This window comes from Carcharodon carcharias, chromosome 2 (genome assembly GCF_017639515.1).
Source record: "Carcharodon carcharias isolate sCarCar2 chromosome 2, sCarCar2.pri, whole genome shotgun sequence".
In the NCBI taxonomy this organism is placed as follows: domain Eukaryota; kingdom Metazoa; phylum Chordata; class Chondrichthyes; order Lamniformes; family Lamnidae; genus Carcharodon; species Carcharodon carcharias.
The window spans coordinates 125,098,592-125,120,526 of record NC_054468.1 but is presented as its reverse complement, the minus strand read 5'-3'; the positions used below and the strand labels follow the sequence as shown (position 1 = coordinate 125,120,526).

The window sequence follows — 21,935 nt, the reverse complement described above, 5'->3', positions numbered from 1 at the left end:
AGGGGTTGTTAGATAGTGTAGTGGGAGGGTAGGAAATTTTAGAGGGGGGCGGGTTAGGCCATGACCACCAATATTGTGGCAAAGGGAGGGAAGATACACAAGAAGCCAAAATCTAAAAGTTGGAGAGTTCAATGAGAAGCTATAGAGCTGGAACAGTTGCAGAGATAGGTAGAATCGGGTGCAAATAACTGCAAAAAGGGCTCAGATTTTTTGGGAAGAATGATAAGGCTTGTAACGGGAGCATTTTGGATATCACTGATTCAGGATTATGTGTGAATGTTAGTCACTCGGAGGAATATGAGAACTATCCCACAGAATGAATGAGAACCTTTAGTGAATGGAAGAAAAATCAATATAATTAAAAAACACTGCAAGAGTAAACAATAAAATGTGTCCACCTTTGCTCCTCTTCAAGATTGGCAATGACGAATTCTAATTCACCCCGTTCCTCTTTCTCCACTGACTTGAGGATCTGCACAGGACTCTGGGGCTGACTTATGGGTGACTCTCTCCCCAGTGTCTGACAGTACTGTTGGATCAGTATGTGCTCATCATCACTGCATCAGGAAAAAAATATGCAATCTCATTTTACAGCTCTTCTGTCATATGTAAATAATTTACTTTATACCTATATAAAAGTTAATAGATGTTCTCAGTCCTTGTCCTACCTGCCAGAATAAACTATGAATAAATTCAGCTATTGATCTGGTTACAACTTAAAAGTGTAAACTTAATTCAATAAGTTACTGTTGTCTTCCTATCTATTACCTGAAATTCAATTATTTGAAGGCAGAGCATTTTAAGTGGTAATCAATAAAAATCATATTTTACAAAAAACATATCCCCACTCATGTGACACAGTCACATGAAGTGGCATGTTTAAATAATTTTTTTAATCATTTCTTTCATTATTTTAATATACATTCAATCTGCCTGAGGCAGCTCTGCGCATGTGCGAAAGAGTGCTGGCCCCGACTTTCTCTCCTCCTCCCCGCCCACAAGGGTAGCACGCTACCGGTCACGTATTATGCTGGGTGGGCCTGAATTGGCCTGCCCACGTAAAATGGCAGCGCGAAGCCAATCGCAAGCGACAATCGGCTCTGCGTCCGCCCCACCTGCTCCCGCCCAGTCCACCCGCCATAGGAAAAATCCTGCCCAAGGTATTCAAGAAAGATAGAGAAGGAAAGGAGGAGGGTTGGCAGTATTAAGGAGAATATTACAGTGCCGGAGAGAGAGAGAGGATGTCCTAAAGGGGTCAAGAACAGAATCTATTTGGTTAGAATCAAAAAGCAATAGATGGACCATTACCCTACTGGGTGCATTCAGTAGGCATAAACTAGCGGGAAAGAGGGAGAGGTGCAAATCTGTACAAAAATTAGAGAGGCGCAAGAGCTGTAGAATAGTGCTAATGTGCTAGACTTTAACTAACCTAAAATGAACTGGGATGGTAATAAAGGGCAGAAGGAAGAGTTTTTGAAATGTGTACTGGAGGTTTTTCTTGGTATGTATATTTCTGGCCCAATGAGGAAGGAGGCATTGCTAGATCTGGTTCTGGGGAATGAGGTGGATCAAGTGTCAGTGGGGAAACAGTTATGGAAAACTGATCACTGTATCATAAGGTATAGGATAATAGAAAGGACAAGGATCAATCCAGAGCAAAATAAATTAATTGAGGTTGGGCTAATTTCAGTGAGGTGAGAACAGTTCTGGTCCAGGAAAACTGAAATCAAAGATTGGCAGGCAAAACTGTAAAGGAACAATGGGCTGCCTTTAAAGAGGGGGTGGTTCAGGTACAGTGAGGTATATTTCCATAAGGGAGAAAGGTCAGGCCCCCTGGATGATAAGAGATGGAGAGAAAGATGAAGCATAAAAAGGGTGCACATAAGAGATATCAGGTTGATAATACAAATAAGAACCAGTCTGAATATAGAAAGTTCAGAGGGAATGTGAAAATGGAAATAAGAGAGCAGAGTGTGAGCATGAAAAGAGACCAGCAGCTGACATAAAATGGAATCCAAAAGTTATCTACAGGCATATAATTAGTAAAAGGGTAGTATAAGAAGCTGATTAGGATTTATACATGGAGGCAGTGGGCATGGCTGAGATACTAAATGAGTACTTTGCATCTGTCTTTACCAAGAAAGAAGATGCTGCGAAAAGAGGAGGTAGTTGGGACACTTTATGGGTTAAAAATTGTTTTTAAAAAAAGTTATTAGTTAGGTTGGCTGTACTTAAAATGTGTAAGTCACCAGGACATGATGGGTTGTATTCAAGGATACTGAAGGAAATATGGGTGAAAACTGCAGAGGTACTACCTATAATCTTCCAATTTTCCTTAGATTCAGGGGTGGTGTCAGAGGACTGGAGAATTGCAAATTACATAACAGGCCAGTCAGCAAAGTTAAAGCCTATGGACTAAAAAGGATAGGGGCAGCATGAATACGAAGTTGGTTGGGTGACAGAGCACAGAGCACTGGTAAAAGCAAAATACTGCGGATGCTGGAAATCTGAGTACTGGTGAATGGTTGTTTTTTTGGGCTGCAAGAAGGTATACATTGGTGTTTTTTTTATACATTCATGGGAATGCTAGGCCAGCATTTATTGCCCATCCTTAATCGCCCTTGAGAAGGTAGTGGTGAGCTGCCTTCTTGAATTGCTGCTGTCCATGCGGTGTAGGTACACCCACAGTGCTGTCAGGGAGGGAGTTCCAGGATTTCAACCCAGCAACAGTGAAGGAATGGCAATATATTTCCAAGTCAGGGTGGTGAGTGGCTTGGAGAGGAACATCCAGGTGGTGGTGTTCCCATGAGTCTGCTGCCCTTGTCCTTCTAAATGGTAGTAGTCATGAGTTTGGAAGGTGCTGTCTAAGGAGACTAAGGTTCTCCAGGGATTGGTACTAGAATCACTGCTTTTCTCAATAGATATTAATGACTTAGACTGACTGCACAAAGAACAATTTCAAAATCTGCAGATGACACAAATCTTGAAAGTACTGTGAACTATGAGGAGAATAGCTTGACTCCAAGATGACTGAATGGGCTGACATTTGGCAGATGCAGAAAAGTGTGAAGTGGTAAATTTTGGTAGGAAGAGTGAGGAAAGGAAATGTAAAGGGTTAGGGTTAAGGTTAGATCCAACTCTAAGCATAATTCTAAAGGGAATACAGGAGCAGAGAAACGTGGGGTTATAGGTGCACAAATCTTTAAAAGTGGCAGGGCACGTTGAGAAAGTAGTTAAAAAGGCACATGGGATCCTCAGTTTTATAAATAGAGATATTGAGTACAAAAGTTATGATTAACCTTGATAAAACACTATTTAGAAAACACAATGTTCTATGTACTATGTTCAACATTGGGCACCACACTTTAGGAAGGACATAAAGACATGAGAGAAGATGCAGAAAATATTTACGAGAACGGTCCCAGGAAAAAGAGACTTCAGTTAGATTGGAGAAGCCATGGCTGCTTTCCTTAAAGAAGGGAAAGTAAAGTTTTGAGGCGATTTCATAGAGTTGTTCAAAATCTTAACAAGTCTGCACAGCTTAGATAAAAAACTGTTCCCATTGGTGGAAAAACCAAGAACTAGGGAACAAGGATATAAGGTGATGAGCAGAAGAAGCAACAGTGACATGAGGATAATTTTTTGATGCAGTGAATGGTTAGGATCTGGAATGTACTGCCTGAGATTGTGGTGGAGGGCAGGTTCAATAATGGCCTTCAAAAGGGAATTGGAGAATCGCCTCAAGAGAAAAAGTTTGCAGGACTATGACGAAAAGATTGGGGAGGGGACTAGCTAATATGCTCTTGCAAGGAGCCTTCACAGACATGATGGGCTGAATGCCCTCCTTCTCTGCTGTAAGAATTCTATGATTCTAATTCTTCAAATTACTTACACACTTCCTGTGGTTGAGCTACTATCTGTGAGCAGAGAGCCATTCGTTCTCTCCATCTGTGCCAATCTGAGTAAAAGAGATCACATTATGTTGTTAGATTCTGGTAAACAATCAAAATTAACCCAATTATAATTAAAAAAAAACATAGCTTTTATTATTATTCAAGTTTTGGACAGTAGCTCCATCTGAAGTCATATAACACCTGATCAGTTTTCAGGTTTGACAAACTACCCCACCCTCACCCAGGAGAAGAGATGCAATGCTTTAGGTCACAGTGGTACAAAGAACGTTTGCCAAACAACTTTTCATGAGAAAGTCTTCCCTTTAATACTGAGCTGAAATATTTTGGTACTTGTGCACAAACTTTATATTCATTAAAGGTGAAGTGAGTATTGGGAAATTAAAACCTTCTATTTTGGGAACCTAATGTCAGTATCCAGCTCTGAAGAAGTCATACGGACTGGAAACATTAACTCTATTTCCCCCTCCACAGATGTTGTCAGACCTGGTGAGGTTTTCCAGCATTTTCTATTAGTATTTTGTTTTGATATCAGTGTATCAAGGATCAGGTACAACAAGTTCAATAAAAATTTAAGCTTCCTCACTTTGTCCCTACTTCAGAAGAACACTTTCTCCCTTCTCTCCACTCCTCCCCTGCCACTGTACCATCATGAGATTGCACCTTGAACAAAACTGCAGACTGGAGGCAGAGGGACAGTCAGTTTGATGCTGTAGCCTCTTGATTTCTATGAACTGGATTCTGACAGCTCAATCCCATTTCAAGCTGCACCTGTAAAATCTACGGTCTGACTTTAACCCAGGGCCAGGCGTCTAACCCAGGGAGGGCCCTTGTGAAATTTTCCAATTGAGCTTTTTCACCTTTTTCCATTGAGTTCAAACTTTTATTTTGCTTTGGCTTTGGAGTTCTAGAATGAAAAATTCCCAAAAATATTACACACACTATGGGCCAGATTTTACATGCCCCCGCTGAGTGTGTTTTTGGCAGGGGGAACACATAAAATAGGGTGGGTGCCCACTCCACCACCTTCCCATCCACCCCGAGGTCATCCAATAACTTAGTAGGTGGACGGGTGCCGAAATCAGCAGCCTGCCCGCCATATTTAAATTAATAATTGAAGGTCAATTAAGCTTGTTAGGAAGCCTATTAACCAGAATAATACTGTCCATGCCATAATATGGTTGGCGTGGACAGTCAGGCGGGAGTGGGCAGGCTTTCTTTTTATTTTAAAAAGGGTGGGAAGGAAGGGGGATTGTGCCCTTTGTACATTAGGGGGCAGCCTCCTCTAAGATGGTACACGGAAATTCTTCCCACCCACCTGCTCGCCAAAACCCACCTAACTATCTTGATGCTTTGTACCAGGAGGCAGTCACAACATTTAGGCTAGGGTCTTCTGATTTAGTGAGTGCTCAAAGACAGGGAGAGTGTGACTTCAAATGTGGCAGGAAAGCAGACCGAGAGGGCAGGAGTGCAGGAGACTCAGCCTTTGCAATTGTCCAAGATACACTGCAGGAATTCACCAAGGCTCCTTCGACAGCACCTTCCAAACCCATGACCACTACTATCCAGAAGGATAAGGGCAGCACATGGATGGGAACACCACCACTTGGAAGTTCCTCTCCAAGTCACTCACCATCCTGACTTGGAAATATATCGCTGTTCCTTCACTCTTGCTGGGTCAAAATCCTGGAACTCCCTCCCTGACAGCACTGTGGGTGTACCTACACCACAGGGACTGCAGAGGTTCAAGAAGGAAACTCACCACCACCTTCTCAAGGGCAACTAGGGATGGGCAATAAACGCTGGCTCAGCCAGCGAAGCCCACATCCCGTGAATGAATAAAAAAAGTCTGAGGTTCTCTCAACTTGTTTAGATGAGAGTGGGGACTGCAGGTTGGATAAGTAAACTAATCATGGCACCTTGGTATAGGAAGCCATTCAAGCGGGGGGAGCAAAAAGAAATGTAGTGGCAGTATGGAACAGTATAGTGAGGGGGATTGACACTGTACTCTGCAGGAAAGGGTAGGAGTCCAGATGGCTGTGTTGCCCGTCCATTGGCAGAGTTCGGGACACATGCTCAGGGTTGGAGAGGAACTTGCAGTGGGAGTTGGAGGATCCAGTTGTCGTGGTCCATGTAGGTACCAATGACATAGGTAGAACTAGGCAAGAGGTTCTGCATAGATAGTATGAGGAGTTAGGCACTAAATTCAATAGCAGAATTCAAAAATAATAAAAGGACAAAACTAAAGGCTCTGCATCTGAATGCACAAAGCATTCAAAACACAATGGAGAAACTGATAGGGTAAACAGAAATAAATAAGTATGATCTGACAGCTATTACAGAGCCATGGTTGCAGGATGACCTAGATCAGAACCTGAATATTGAAGGGTGTTAGGCTTTTAGGAAGCTAGGAAAAAGTGGAGGGGTGTCTCTGTTAATTAGGATGGTATTAAGACATTAGAGAGGGATGACCTGAGTTCAGGAAACCATGATGTAGGAAAGGTGTGGGTTGAGATGAGAAACAATAAAGGCAAGTGGGAGTGGTGTACAGGTTCCCTAACAGTACCTCAATGGTAGGACAGAGTATTATGGAAGCAACAATGGGAGCTTGTCAAAGGTACAAAATCATGTGGGATTTTAATCTACACATAGCCTAGAAAAATCAGATGGGCAAAGGTAGCCTAGATAAGGAGTTTATAGAATATTTTCAGCATAGTTTCTTAGAACAACACATTCTGGAGCTAACCGAGAGCAGGCTATACTAGACCTGGTTTTGTGCAACGAGATAGGATTAATTGACAACCTCACAGTGAAGGCACCCCTGGGTAGCAGTAATCATGATATGATTGAATTTTACATTCAGTTTGAAGCGGAGAAGTGTGGGTCCAAGATTAGTAGTTTAAACTTAAATAAGGGCAATTATGTAGGAATGAAAACAGAGTGGCTAAAGTGAACTGGCAAATGAGGTTAAGGGATAGGTCGATAGAGATGCAGTGGCAGACATTTAAAGGGCTATTTCGGAATACACAGAGTAGATACATTCCAACAAGAAAGAAAAAATCCAAGGGGAGGACCCACCATTAGATGGGTGGCAGGTCAGAAGATTGGACAGAATATAAAGAACAGCAAAGAATGACAATAAGATTACTAATAAGGAAAAATTAGAGTACAAGAGAAAGCAATCTAGAAATATAAAGACGGATAGTAAGAGTTTATATAGATACTTAGTTAACAAAATGAGCATTGGTCCTGTAGAAACTGAGTCTGGGGGATTAATAATGGAAAATAAAGAGATGCTAGATGAATTGAGTAGATATTTTGCATCGGTCTTCACTATAGAGGATAGAAGTAACATCCCAGCAATGACTATAAATCAGGAATTGGAAGGGAGGGAGAAACTCAGAAAAATTACCATCACCAGGGAAGAGGTGAACAAATTGTTGCAGCTGCAGGCTAAAATATTTCCAGGCCCTGATGGACTTCATCCAAGGGTCTTAAAAGAAGTAGCTAGTGAGATAGTTGATGCGTGGTTTTCATTTTGCAAAATTCCCTGGATTCAGGGAAGGCTCCATTAGATTGGAAAATAGCAAATGTAACTCCTTTATTCAAAAAGGGAGGGAGACAGAAAGCAGAAAACAACAGCCCAGTTAGCTTATCATCTGTTATAGAGAAACGATTGGAAGCTATTATTAAGGATGTTATATCATGGTACTTAGATAAATTCAAGGCGAGAATTGTCAACATGGTTTTCTGAAAGGGAAATCATGTTTAACAAATTTATTGAAGTTCTTTGCAGGAGTCACATGTGCTGTGGATAAAGGGGAACCAATGGACGTACTGTACTTAGATCTACAGAAGGCATTTGATAAGGTGCTACATCAAAGGTTATTGTGAAAAATAAAACCTCATGGTGTATGAGGTAACACACTGGCATGGAGAGGTGATTGACTAGCTAACAGGAAACAGACGGTAGTCATAAATGCATTTTTTTCTGGGTGGTGGGATGTAACCAGTGGCGTGCCACAGGGACCAGTGCTGGGGCCTTAACTTTTTGCAAATTATATAAATGGCTTGGATGAAGGGACAGAAGGTATGGTTGCTAAATTTGCTGATGATACAAAGATAGATAGGAAATTAAGTTGTGAAGAGGACATAAGGAGGCTACAAAGGGACTTGGATAGGGTGAGTGAGTGGGCAAAGATCTAGCAACTCAAAACTGGCATCCATGAGGTGCTGTGAGCAATCAGCAGCAGCAGAATTTTTTGCAACCACAATCTGTAATTTCATGGCCCGGCATATCTCCCACTCTACAATTACCATCAAACTGGGGCATCAACCCTGGTTTAATGAAGATTGCCAGAAGCAGCAACAGGCATACCTAAAAATGAGGTATCAACCTGTTGAAGCTACAACACAAGACTACTTGAATGCCAAACAGCGAAAGCAGCATCGCATGCGATAGACAGAGCTAAGAGACCCCACAACCAACAGATCATATCTAAGCTCTGCAGTCCTGCCACATCCAGTCTTGAATGTTGGTGGACAATTAAACAACTCACTGGAGGAAGAAGCTCCACAAATATCCCCATCCTCAATAATGGAGGAGCCCGGCAATCAGCGTAAAAGATAAAGCTGAAGCATTTGCAACAATCTTCAACCAGAAGTGCCAAGTGGTTGGTCCATCTTGGCTTCCTCCTACCGTCCCCAGCATCACAGATGCCAATCTCAGCCAATTTGATTCACTCCACATGATATCAAGAAACAGCTGGAGGCATTGGAACTGCAAATCGTTACAACCACAGCCAATGTTATTCACTAAGCAAGCCAAATCCCAGAGGGAACTAGTTTCACTGATCATAGCTTTTTTTTGTATTTTGAAAATGAAGGGAAGACTACTAATCCCAGAAGCATAGAGCAGAATATTACGCTCGGCATGTGAGCCTGAGTGTAAAATGATGCGCAATGACGTGGGGCACGTGTCGCGATATTTCGTTCAGCGGGTGCACGCCAGAGTCGGCTGCACACCTGCCAATAACTAAAAGGCCTATTAAGGCCATTAACAATCAAATTAAATTCAAATTTACGCTGCCCATCTAACCTAATGGTTGGCGGGCAGACGAAAAGGCCAAGCAGCCTTTACATTTTTTAGGAAACCTCATCCACGAGCGGGATGAGGTTTCCTAAAGCAAATAAACATTAAATAAAAAACTTTATTTTTGGATTAAAAACATGCCCCAGCTCATGTGAGAGTCACATGAAGGGACATGTTTTATTAAATATTTACTCTCTTCATTTTTTTTAAAAAACGGCTGTTCAATTTCCTTGAGGCAGCTCCCAAAAAACCTACTTGGTCAGGGCACATAAGTAAACTACTTGGCAACAGCTCCGTTATAGATTTTAGCCATAAAAATCCAGTGATATTACCCAAGGCAAAATTGCTGTCACTTTAGTAAAGGTAGACCATGACTTCTCACTCTCTTCTACTCTGCTGTGTAAATCCCAGAAAGAAAGATTCAGAAACAGACTATTTTCTTAAAAAAAAGACCTCTGGCTTGAAACTGGATGGCTGCTTCAAAGTCACAACTTCTCTCAGCACAGAGCTGGTCTCAGGACATCTCCCACACAGCGCCAACCCAGCTCAGCCAAGCATCTTTTCGTAAATATCTTTATACCAATTTATTTTAGATTCTATTTTCCTAAGCTCCTCTATGAGCTCAATCTTTCCAAAATGTAAAAATTTTCATGTATTCCTATTGCCTCCATTTTCAAGGTAAATAAAATTTCATAACCTTCTCTTGTTTACCTGTGAAACCTTTGTAAGTTAGTGAAGTCCCTTGTCACTTCTAAACTCCCATTGAAATTTAACAGCTGAAGTCAAGTTCCTACTTACCTTATAATGCAAATTTCAAAACCAACTATTTACTCCTCCATTCAACTTCACCACAGCCTCTCATGACAAATGCATTCATTTACCACTTTTACCTTTCATCTCTCTGCTCCCACAGACAAGCTGTCTTTATTAACCTTCCGTCAGTTTAATTACACACACACACAAACATTCACTCAGACTCTTTATACAATACCAACATATTCCCAAAAATATTTTAAAAAATAATATCCATCTTCACAAAAGGCTATAGGCCCTGACAACATTCCAGCAATAGTACTGAAGACTTGTGCTCGAGAACTAGCTGAGTCCTTAGCTAAGCTGTTCCAGTACAGCTAAAACACTGGCATCTGCCCGACAATGCAGAAAATTGTCCAGATATGTCCTGTCCACAAAAACTAGATCAAATCCAACCCAGCCAATTACTGCTCCATCAGCTTATTCTCAATCATCAGCAAAATGATGGAAGGGGTGTTGACAGTGCTATCAAGCTGCACTTACTCAGAAACAACCTGCTCACTGGCACTCTGGGTTCCACCAGGGCCACTCAGCTCCTGACCTCATTAGAGCCTTAATTCAAACATGGATAAAAGAAGTGAACTCAAGGAGTGAGCTGAGAATCACTGCCCTTGATATCAAGGCCGCATTTGACCGAATGTGGCATCAAGGAGCCCTAGCAAAACTGGAGTCAATGGGAATCAGGGGAACCTCTCTGATGGTTGGAGTCATACCTAACAAAGGAAAATGGTTGTGGTTGTTGGAGGTCAGACATCTCAGTCCCAGGACATCACTGCAGGAGTTCCTTAGGGTAGTATCCTGGGTTCAGCCATCTTCAGCTGCTTCCCTCCATCATAAAGTCAGAAGTGGGGATGTTCACTGATGATTGCACAATGTTCAGCACCATTTGCGACTCCTCAGATACTGAAGCAGTCTGTGCCCACAAGCAGCAAGACTTGGGCAACATTCAGGCTTGGCTTGATAAGTGGCAAGTAACCTTCACGCCACAGAAGTGCTAGGCAATCTCCAACAAAAGCGAATTCAACCATTTCCCCTTGACATTCAATGAGATTACCAACACTGATCCCCAACTATCAGCATCCTGGGAGTTACCATTGACCAGAAACTGAACTGGCCAGCCATGTAAATACCGTGACTACAAGAGCAGGTCAGAGGCTGGGAATTCTGCAGAGAGTAACTCACCTTCTGACTCCCCAAAGCTTGTCCACCATCTGCAAGACACAAGTCAGGAGTGTGATGGAATACTCTCCATTTGCCTGAATAAGTGCAGCTCCGTCTAGGACAAAACAGCCCGCTTGATTGGCACCCCATCCACCACCTCCAAACATCGACTCCCTCCACCACCAATGTACAGTGGCAGCAGTGTGGACCATCTACACCATGTACTGCAGGAACTCACAAACGCTGCTTCAACAGCACCTTCCAAACCCACAACCACTACCATCTAGAAGGACAAGGGCAGCAGACACATGGGAACACCACCACCTGCAAGTTTCTCTCCAAGCCACACATCATCCTGACTTGGGACTATATCACCATTCCTTCACTGTCACTGAGACAAAATCCTGTTCCTCCCTCCCAAATAACACTATGGGTGTACCTATGCCATATGGACAGCAGCAGTTCAAGATGGTGGCTCAAGGGGAATTAGGATGGGCAATAAAAAAGCTGGCCTAGCCAGCGACACTCACGTCTCATGAAAGAATTTTTTAAAAAGCAGGAGATATGCCTACTTCTGTATCCACCGTTGGCACCCACTCACTGGATGTAAAATCATGTTCCACGATTCTATAATACATATTCTGTTCTGGTGGATGAACAATTCAGGGAAAGCCCTTCAGATATCATTATTCTGAAAGTCTTGTCAAAAAGCTGGAGGCAATGGAATACTCCATTTCAAAAATCATTATATGCAGTATTTGATCAAATTTCAGGCTATATTAAAACAGAAAAATGAAAACAAAAAGAGGATGATAGCTCAATAATGGTAGCTTGTTTTTGACTGCAAACGTGCAACACTTAATTTGAGACCAACACTAGGATGTATTAAAACTTAAGTGATTTTGCATTTGGTCACAACAGAAATCAGTTTCATCATTTCACATCCAAGTGGAACATGTTAGAATTTCAACGAAGCAATTGCTATTTTTATTACCTGTTGGCATAATGTTCTATCCTAGAATGTGTGTCATCTTGGGATAGTTGTGGAGACTGCGTAGGGCTGTAAATAAATAGTAAAATATATGATGGCCAATATTTGTCAAAAATGATCAAAATAGCAGTGATGCATCATGATGTAAGTGGGCTTGAAATAAATTAGAGAAGAAATGAAGTCATCATAAGCTACTGCAATAGGAGTATCATAATTTGAGGTAGGAATTTGGCTGGAACTAGCTCTCCACCTCATTTTCAAAGTAAATCACCTTTAATGAAGTGTTAAGCAGCAGTGTCGCACTTTCATGGCTCAAATTACAGGGCTGAAGTGGAAAGGTTTGGGATTTTCTTTCTGTCCACTGGTTTATGGCAAATCTTTGGGGCATATTCAGGAGTTACAATGTTGCTCACACCAGCGCCACATCTTGCTTCTGAAGGATGCAACACTGGGGGCCGTTTTTTGTTATAAACATTTATGAAAGCAATAATTCTTTCTAAAAGGATGTGCAATTTTGTTTTTGGAGAATTGGGTTTTGAGAAAGGAGATAGGCAGTTCACATAACATAAATGGAATATTAAAACACCATCTGTGCTTTATTGTATTTTTTCATGAAATTAATGTGAGATAATTCCCAAAATATTATGTCAGTTATATAAATAGAAAACACAACAGGGAAATGATAAAATTCTCCTGTTTTGCTCTATCCATTAGTTAGGAGGTCTGTCTGTCTCAGTAAACAAAGTTTTCTATTTGCTACTGTGGACAATCAAACAACCTGATTATGCTCCAAACTGCCAACTAGATGCAGTAAGCGCAGTGAATACAGTAATAAGTTATGGGTGGGGTGAAATCACCCATTTGGCATGCAGGATGGAAGATGAGCATACTCACTCATACTGTTCAGGCCACATACTGATAAGCGTGACAGGACTGCAAGAAAAAAGAGGAAACAGCAGAACGTAGTTAATGCAACTCAAAATATTATGTAACACTTAATATTAATAAAGTAGAACCATGTCCTCAACCCACATGCTGTTCATCAGTTCAGAACCAAATTAAGAAAACAGCTGCAAAACAAATAACTGCCAAAGACGACACAGCACCTTTTGTCACTAAGCCTGGTTAGACAACTTTTATTTTGTGCCTTTGGTAAAACTAATAATCTTAATTTCTTCATACACTTTTGAAAATATTCATATTCCTGTTCTCTCTCTTCCTCCCACTCTACCCAAATGTGTTTTCCTACTTTATGTTCTACTATTGTTCCATTTGTTTCCACAACACTAACCATCCTTTCAACAATCTTTCTTCCTCAACTCTGGATTTCTGAGTTTATGCTTCTTCCTTTCATTTTCTCCTCCCCAGCACGGCATTGAGCTTCAGGTCTTCCTAGACTGTCCAGTCCAGTACCGAACCAATCTCAACATGCCTTCCTCTTCTCAACTGCTAGTAACCAAATTAAATACTCATATTTCCATTTGAGCCCATCAACACACTTGTTCTTTTGATCAGCAGGACAGGAGTAACTGTGCCAAGAGCTGCTTTTGTGATCAGCTTTGATGTGAGTCGTTTGCCAGAGGCATGGAAGTTTTATTCCTGTGATGAAACATGTGGCTGTGAGCAGGCACTCCAAGCAGATGGTGCAGGACATAGACACTTGTCCTTCCTTCATTGTTCCATAAACCAACCTGAATTTCTCTACATAGGAGAGACCAAATGCAGACTGGGTGACTGCTTTGCGGAACACCTTCAGTCTGTCCACAAGCGTGACCCAGGCCTTCCGATCGCTTGTCATTTCAACACACCATCATCAAAGGGCTTAGGTATAAAAGCAGGCATTTTGAAGTGGAGATGAACAAGCTAAGGTGGGATACACGTAAATCCAACATGAATCGGAATTTGCATTAGGAGATAAATGAGGAGTTGGATTTTTAGCTGTTGAAGTTTTAGCTGTTGAATTTCAAAGAGAAAAAAGTTTTACAACTGGCAAAGGTTGTGAATGAAAAGGGCAAGGTTATTAAGTTTGATTTTCCCGAAATTGGTGGCCATAAAGACAACATGAAAGATTTTTTTATTCTGGGAAAGGTAACTTCCAAAGAAAGTTAAGAAAAATAGGTTGAAAGATGAAAGTGAAAAAACATATTTAAGGAAAGGTTGAAAGCTGTATAAGAGGTGTGGCAATGGAATATCTTGAAGAGTGTACTGTACGAGGACAGACCTGTGAAGTAAGCAGCCTCTAGCCACCACAGAAAAGTGCATTTTTGTTCCAGAAGGCAAGATTTGTTATAAGCCTTGGATTTCCATTGTTGAGTGAGAGAGAGAGAGAGAAGCCCTGTGACATACTTCCCCTATAGCAATAGAGGGTGCCTTGCAGTAATACTACTGGATGTTTTATATATTACGAATCTTTAGGGACTGTTGCCTGGGAAAGGGTGTTTATTTGAGAGTCCAGCTAAGTAGAAATCTTTTGGGAAATGTTGTAAGACTAAATTTAACTGAATAACTGTAATCTTGTGTGCTTAAGTTTTCTTTTCTTTATAAATGTTTTAATTTAATATTTAAAATCTCCAAAAGTGGTGACTTCTGACTTCAGTACACATACCTTCTTGTAACGAAAATACAAATTGCAATTTGTTGTGATTGCTTGACCAAGTTTCCCTTTGGGATTTGGTCAGCCTGCCATATCATAACACTGTTGAATATTAAAGGAGTCTCAAAGATTTAAAAGAGCATTTACATTTTACAGGAAATCTGTGAGTAAATAGGGACAGGCATTATAAACTTTACTGACCCAAAATAGAAGTAATATAAGAACATTAAAGGTTTTGATATTTGGGAACTGGAGTTTTCAAATGGATATTTAAAAACAATGGAGAACTAAGATGAAAGAGGTGAAAAGGTATTTATGAAAACGGGGTTTCAGCTGTGGTAGTTGCTGTGGGGGCAGTCCCACTGAAACCAACTCCTGTAAGTTCAGCAGGTAATGGGGAAGGCAAATGGAATGTTGGCCTTTATTTCAAAGGAAATGGAGTATAGAAATAGGGAAGTCTTACTAAAACTATACAAGACACTAGTTAGATCACACCTAGAATATTGTGAACAATTTTGATCCCCTTATCTAAGGAAAGAAAAGCTGACATTGGAAGCAGTCCAAAAAAGGTTCACTAGGGTGATCCCAGGGATGGAGGGATTTTCTTATGAGGAGAGGTTGAGTCTGTACTCATTGAAGTTTAGAAGAATGAGAGGCGGCCTTATTGAAACATATAAGATTTTTAGAGGGCTTGACAGGGTAGATGCTGAGAAGGTCCCTCCACTTGTGGGAGAGTCTAGGACCAGAGGGCATAATTTCAGAGTAAGGAGGTGCCCAGTTAAGACAGAGATGAGGAGGAATTTCTTCTGAGGGTAGTGAATCTGTGGAATTCTTTACCGCAGAGGGCTGTAGAGGCTGGGTCGTTAAGTATATTCAAGGCAGAAGTAGACAGATTTTTAATCAGTAGGGGAATCAAGGATTATGGAGAAAAGACAGGAAAGTGGAGTTGAGGGTTATCAGATCAGCCATGATCTCATTGAATGGCGGAGCAGACTCGATGGGCCGAATGGCCTACTTCTGCTCCTACATCTTGTAGTCTTATGGAGTGTGCTGAAAAGCTGTGAAACTAAGTTTTGAGTCAGGAGAATATTTGTCCTGAGAAACAGTTTGTTTTAAATCTCCCTTTGGAAAAACCACATCAGTATGGAGCTGTTCTGAGAAGTCATGGATCGTTCTTCTGCTTAAAGTGAAAGCAATTTCTCAGCTTGGGTAACTTTCCTGGATTTTATGGTTAAGAATCAATAAGGGCTGTTGCCCAAAGCATGGTTTTATTGTGTACCTTTGATAAAGCATTTTGGGGTTATTTTATAAAGTTTTTTCTAACTGTATTTTTTATCTTATGCGTTTAAGTTTTATCTTTTCTTTCTATAAACAATTTAATTCTTCAAATTTGAACAGTTATCACTAGAGTCCGGTGCTTTTGTGTTCAGTAGCTTTCCCTCCTCGTTTCTTCAATGCACAAAAAAAAATACATCAGCAATAACAGATTTCAATCGGAAATCTGGCTTGCTCAGCACTAATATCAGCTGTGGTCCTGATAGCTCTACCCTTTTCTTAGTTATTCTCTTGCTTTTAACGTACTCGTAAAAAATCTTTTCTTTGATTTTACCTGCCAATATATTTTCATATCCTCTCTTAGCTTTTTTAATTTCCTTTCTTTCTTCACCCCTGTGCTTTCTATACTCCTCTCGCCTTTCTACGGTATAAGCTTTTTGTGACTGTCAAAAGCTTTCCTTTTCTGCTTTATCTTACCCTGTATGCTTCTGGATAACCAGGATACTCTAGATTTGGCAGTACCACTATTTTTCTTTGTGGGGACTACACTGTGTCTGTAGAATCTTGCTTTTGAATGCCTCCCACTGATTTGATACTGTTTTCCCTTCTAGTAGCTGTATCCAGTCCACTTTCACCAGTTCACTTCGTAAAATTTGTCTTCTCCCAATTTAGAAATTTTACTCCTGTTCTATCTTTGTCCTTTTCCAAAATGATGCTAAATATAACTGTATTATGATCACTATCTCAAAATGGTCCCCCACTGCTACTTCGTCTACTTGTCCAGCTTTATTTCCTAAGACTAAATCTAGAAATGTGACCCCCTCTTGTTGAGCTTGTTATGTGCTGGCTGAAAAAGTTCTCTTGAATGCAATTTTGTGCGCTCTGTACTCTTCACACTGTTTGTATCCCAATTAATATTAGGGTAGTTGAAGTCCCCAACCATTACTGCCCTATTGGTTTTGCACTCAGAAATTTGTCTCCACATTTGATCTTCTAATTCCCTTCCACTATTTGAAGTACACTCCTAGCAGTGTGGCTGCCCCTTTTTTATTTCTGAGATCAATCCATATGGCCTTATTTGATGCTTCATTTAATATATCATCCCTCCTCATGGATGTAATTGATTCTTTAACCAATCATGCCACCATTTTTATCCCCCTCTCTATCCTGGGATTCTGAACTGCCATTTAAGCCAAGTTTCCATTATAGCGATGACATCATGCTGGCATGCACCTATTTGTGCCCTCAGCTCATTGGCTTTATTTGCTATACTCCTTGCATTTATATATATATATATACCTTTTAACACCACCAAATTCCTGTGCTCTATGCTTTTTAACCTGTGTTTCTTCTGTCTTTCAGAGTCACTCACTAATTCTCCATCTCGTGTTCTCTGCTCTGAATTTGCCCTCATGTTCCCATCCCCCTGTCAATCTAGTTTAAATCCACCCCCAACAGTACTAGCAAATCTCCCTGTGAGGATATTCATGCCAGTCCTGTTCCCACGACATCACTAAACAATTTTCCTGGTTTCCTCTGTACAGCCGGGGCACCTGACAACAGGCAGAGGCTGGAAATCAAATCAATGAAATCAAAGTGTAAGGCTCAGCTACACTCTTCAACTCAGCCATCAGTGAAACCATCCCATTATTAAATTAAACATTTAAAATTTTGAAGTTTTAAAAACATATGCTGGTAATTTTGAATTTGTTACTAGGGCTGCATTTGGTATCGGAGAGTGCTCTGGCTGCACTGGTACCACTTGTTGTTGTAGAGGTGGAAGTGGTCAGATAAGAAGCATCAGCAAGTGAGCCCAATGGTTCACTGGGGTCATCAGCACATATATTATATATACATATATATATAATGTATTATATATATATATATATATATATATATATACGCTTTAAAGTAATAGAACATCCCAAGGTGCTTCAGAGATATTATAAAACAAAATTTAACACAAGCCACATAATGAGCAGACACTAGGGCAGATGACCAAAAGCTTGGGCAAAGAGCTAGTTTTTAAGAAGCATCTTATAGGAGGAAAGCAAGGCAGAGAGGTGGAGAGGTTAAGGGAGGAAATTCCAGTGGTTAGGTCCTAGGCAGCCAACAGCATGGCCTCCAATGGTGGAATGATTAAAATTGGAGATGCGCAAGAGGCTTAAAGTGAAGGAGTGCAATATCTGAGGGTTGTGGGGCTGGAGGAGATAGATAGGAGCCAGACCATGGAGGGATTTAAAAACAAGGATGAGAATTTTAAAATCAAGGCATTGTTTAACTGTGAACCAGCATAAGTCAGCGAGCACAGAGGTGATGGGTGAACGGCATCAGAGCAGCAGAGTTTTTAATGTGCTCAAGGTTATGGAGGGTAAAATGTGGGAAGCCAACCAGGAATGTGTTAAAATAATCAAGACTGGAGTAAAAAAGGCATGGTGAGGGTTTTAGTAGCATAAGAGGTAAGGTTGGAGAGAGGCCACGTTATGGAGATGGAAAAAGGCAGTTTTAATGTTGCTGCTGATGTGTGGTTGAAGGCTCATCTTACCCTGAGGTTGCCAACAGTTTGATTCAGCCTCAGACAGTTGCCAGGAAAAGGGAAGGAGTTGGTTGCGGGGGTTTGTGGCAGGGGCCGAAGGCAACAGATGGTATTTAAAGTAGGCGACTGGGGCCATCTTTTTGGAAGACCTATCACATTAAGTGCCAATCAGGCAATTAACCAATCGGAGGCCAGCAGATGTGCATTGCTTGGCAGCACCATGAGGGAGGCGGTGGCATCTGCCAGTACTGCACCCACCCGAAGTGCAGGATTGCCCAGGGACCCAGGCCACAGGTGCTTGATGGTGGGAGGGGGATCACATGGAGGGAGGGAGAGGTGTCAACAGCAAGGGTGAGAGTGGTTCTCAGCAGGATCCCTTCCTGGTGCCAGGTGCCTTGATCAGGCACTGAATGCCTTTGAACGAGGGACATCCCCCAGAAGCCCATAATCAACCTGACAGGATTTGATTTTTGAGCTTTCCGCATGGCAGGATACCAGCAGTGGCAGGATTAGGCCTTTAAGTGGGCATTAATTGCCCACCTAAGGGCCTCAACTGGCAACAAGGCTGGGAAGCCATCCACAAACAATCCCACCACCAGATTAATTAGGGCAGAGGCAGGTTGGCAGCAGAGTCCCCACCCGCCTGATTAAATGTGCCCCACACCATCTACACACCATAGGGAAAGCACTAAATTCCACGCAATGGTTTCAGTCTTCCCAATATTTAATGGGAAGAAATTTCTGTTCATCCAGTACTGGACGTCAGATAACCAGTGTGACAGCAGAGGGGTTGGTGAAGAGAGATGGCAGTGAGGTAGACCTAGTTGTCTTGGTCACACATGTTGAAACAGACCTGTTTATGGATGATGTCACCAAAGGGAACCAGGTAGATGAGAAAAAGGGGGTTCCAAGGGAGGTAATGTGCAGGAATGGGAAGAGAAGCCACTGATGGCAATTCCCTGGCTACAATTAGATAAGAATGGAACCAGGCTAATGCAGTTCCACACAACTGGATGACAGTGAAGAGGAGGATGATGTGAAAAACCATGTCAAAAGCACAGACAGGTCGAAAAGGATGAGGAGGGATAACTTGCATTTGTCACAGTCACATAGAATGTCATTTATGACTTTAATAAGAGCCATTACAGTACTGTGGCAGGGGCGTAAACCTGATCAGAGGAATTCAAACATGAAGTTCTGAGAAAGACAGGCACAAATTTAGGAGGCAAGGTCTTGAGAGGAAAGGGAAGTTGGAGCTGGGGTGGCAGTTTGCAGGGATGGGGGATTCAAAGGTTGCGTTTTTGAGGAGTGGAACGATGATGGCAGATTTGAAGGAGAGAGGGACAAAACTATTGGAGAGAGTAAAATAACTAAGAAGGCTACATGTTCCTTTCAACGACAGTATTAACCAGCTCTCTGGGTGAGTAACTGTGATTTTCTGGAGGTGAGTTCAAAGTGCACCAGTGCTTCCATCTAATGCTGTGTTACCTGCTGTATTGTGTAACTTGTAGTACGCACACAGATTAAAAACCTCCTTCTCTCTCTAAACTGCAGGGTGAAGTGTGCTGCAATACTTGTCATTCCACAAACAGGAATTTATATATTTGCAAATCTTACATCATCAAACTTACATCTCAAGATTCTCGCCTTCTAGGACTGTTTGCACTGGCAAATAACCCAAGCGGGGATGTTTGGCAAAGTACTTCTTTGATCTGAACTTATTTTTCAGCACCTTGGTGAAATCACGTACATCTTCACCTGAAGTTGTCTAAAAGAATAAAAAAATTTAAATTTATTTAAGGATTGACATAAACCAACCCATTCAACTCACTCCATCACACGCAATCTATAAAGTTGTATTTCCTGGACTAAATGTCTTTAAGGGTGGAAAATAATAGAGTGGGAACCTTTGAGGATCAAGCTGAACTTGTCTTTACAAAACCTGTAAGATTATGACAAAGGATTAGATATGCCTGAATGATCAGTTATGGACAATTAAGCCGGCATTGCCCTCGAGTTTCAACTCAGTTTTAATAAACTCAATTTTAATTGTCAGGTTTTGCATCATCTGGGTAAAACACAGCATCTTGAAGGTGTAAACATCTGGTTCTTTGCTCCCCTTGAGACACAAGGCCTTGCCTTCATAGAATCCTCAATCTTGTGGCTAAGCATTGAAACAAGCCACTTAAATAATATCAAATATCAAGCAGTTGCAGGATTCAAATCAGTGATCTTTCTGGTTGAAGGGCTAATTATTTTAACCATAATGCACTTATGTCCAATCAAACCAGATATAATTACCCATCCGACACACTGGGTTGAATGGCCTTCTGCAGCATTCTTTGACTATAACATTTCAGAAAGACAGGAAGAAAGGAAAAGGAGGCAGGGTAGCTCAGTTAATCAAGGAAGAGATCAGTACAGTAGTGAGAAATTATCTTGGGTTGGAGGATCAAAATATAGAATCAGTTTGGGTGGGGATAAGAAATAGCAGAGGAATAAAGTCAAAGGTGGGGGTGCTTTATAGGCCCCCTTACAGTAGCTATACGGTAGGGCAGAGTATAAATCAAAAAATAATGGGGGCTTGTACGAAATGTACTGCAATAATCGTGGGAGATTTTAATCTACACATATATTGGACAAATCAAATTGGTAAAGGTAACATGGAGGATGAATTCATAAGAGTGTATTTGGGACAGTTTCTTAGAACAATACATTTTAGAACCAATCATGGAACAGGCAGGTTTAAACCTGGTAATGTGTAGCGAGGCAGAATTAATAAATAACCTCATGGTAAAAGATCTTCTGGGTAAGAGTTATCATAACATGTTAGAATTTCACATTCAGCTTGAGGGTGACCAATTTGGGTGTGAAAGCAGTGTCTTAAACTTAAATAAAGGCAATTACAAGGGTATGAAGACAGAGTTGGCTAAAGTGAACTGGGAAAATAAATTAAAAGGTAAGACTGCAGAGAAGCAGTGCCAGTCATTTACGGAGATATTTCATAACAATCAAAAAAATATATTCCATTGAGAAAGAAAAGCTCTATGAGAAAGATGCGCCATCAGTGGCTGACTAAGGAAGTTAAGGTTGATATCAAATTGAAAAAAAAATGTACAATTCTGCATAGATGAATGGTAGGCCAAAAGATTTGGAAAATTTTAGAAACCAGCAAAGGCTGACTAAAAAAGTAATAAAGAGGGAGAAATTGTAGTATGAGAGAAAACTAGGAAGAAATATAAAAACAGACAGAATCACAGAATTGTTACAGTGTAGGAGGCCTTCACATCCTTCCTAAAGTGCAGCGCCCAGAACTGTACACAATACGTCAACTGAAGTCTAACAAGTTCAACATAGCCTCCTTTTCTTGTACTCTATAGCCTATTGATAAAGCCTGAGATACTGTATGCTTTATTAACTGCTCTCTCCACCTGTTCTGCTACCTTTAATAACTTATGCACATATACACCCAAGTTCCATTGCTCCTGCACTCCCTTTAGAGTAGTATATTTTATTTTATACTGTCTCTCCATGTTCTTCCCACCAAAATGTATCACCTCACA

The 21,935-nt window shown here is 41.1% G+C and overlaps 1 protein-coding gene across 8 annotated transcripts in view; it reads right to left on the bottom strand.

Moving 5' to 3' along the window:
- The window catches only part of utrn (utrophin), a 664,110-nt gene that overhangs the window by 48,537 nt on the left and 593,638 nt on the right, over window positions 1-21,935 (bottom strand). For 7 of the 8 annotated variants that reach the window (XM_041182782.1, XM_041182783.1, XM_041182781.1 and 4 more), the window contains 5 exons: window positions 20,004-20,140; window positions 12,863-12,901; window positions 11,972-12,037; window positions 3,893-3,958; window positions 399-557 (listed from right to left, as the gene is read on the bottom strand). In XM_041182782.1, coding sequence (XP_041038716.1) covers window positions 399-557; window positions 3,893-3,958; window positions 11,972-12,037; window positions 12,863-12,901; window positions 20,004-20,140 — 467 coding nt within the window. Of the gene's footprint in view, window positions 1-398; window positions 558-3,892; window positions 3,959-10,998; window positions 11,028-11,971; window positions 12,038-12,862; window positions 12,902-20,003; window positions 20,141-21,935 lie in introns of those variants that run through there. The other variant, XM_041182789.1, reaches the window with a different exon arrangement.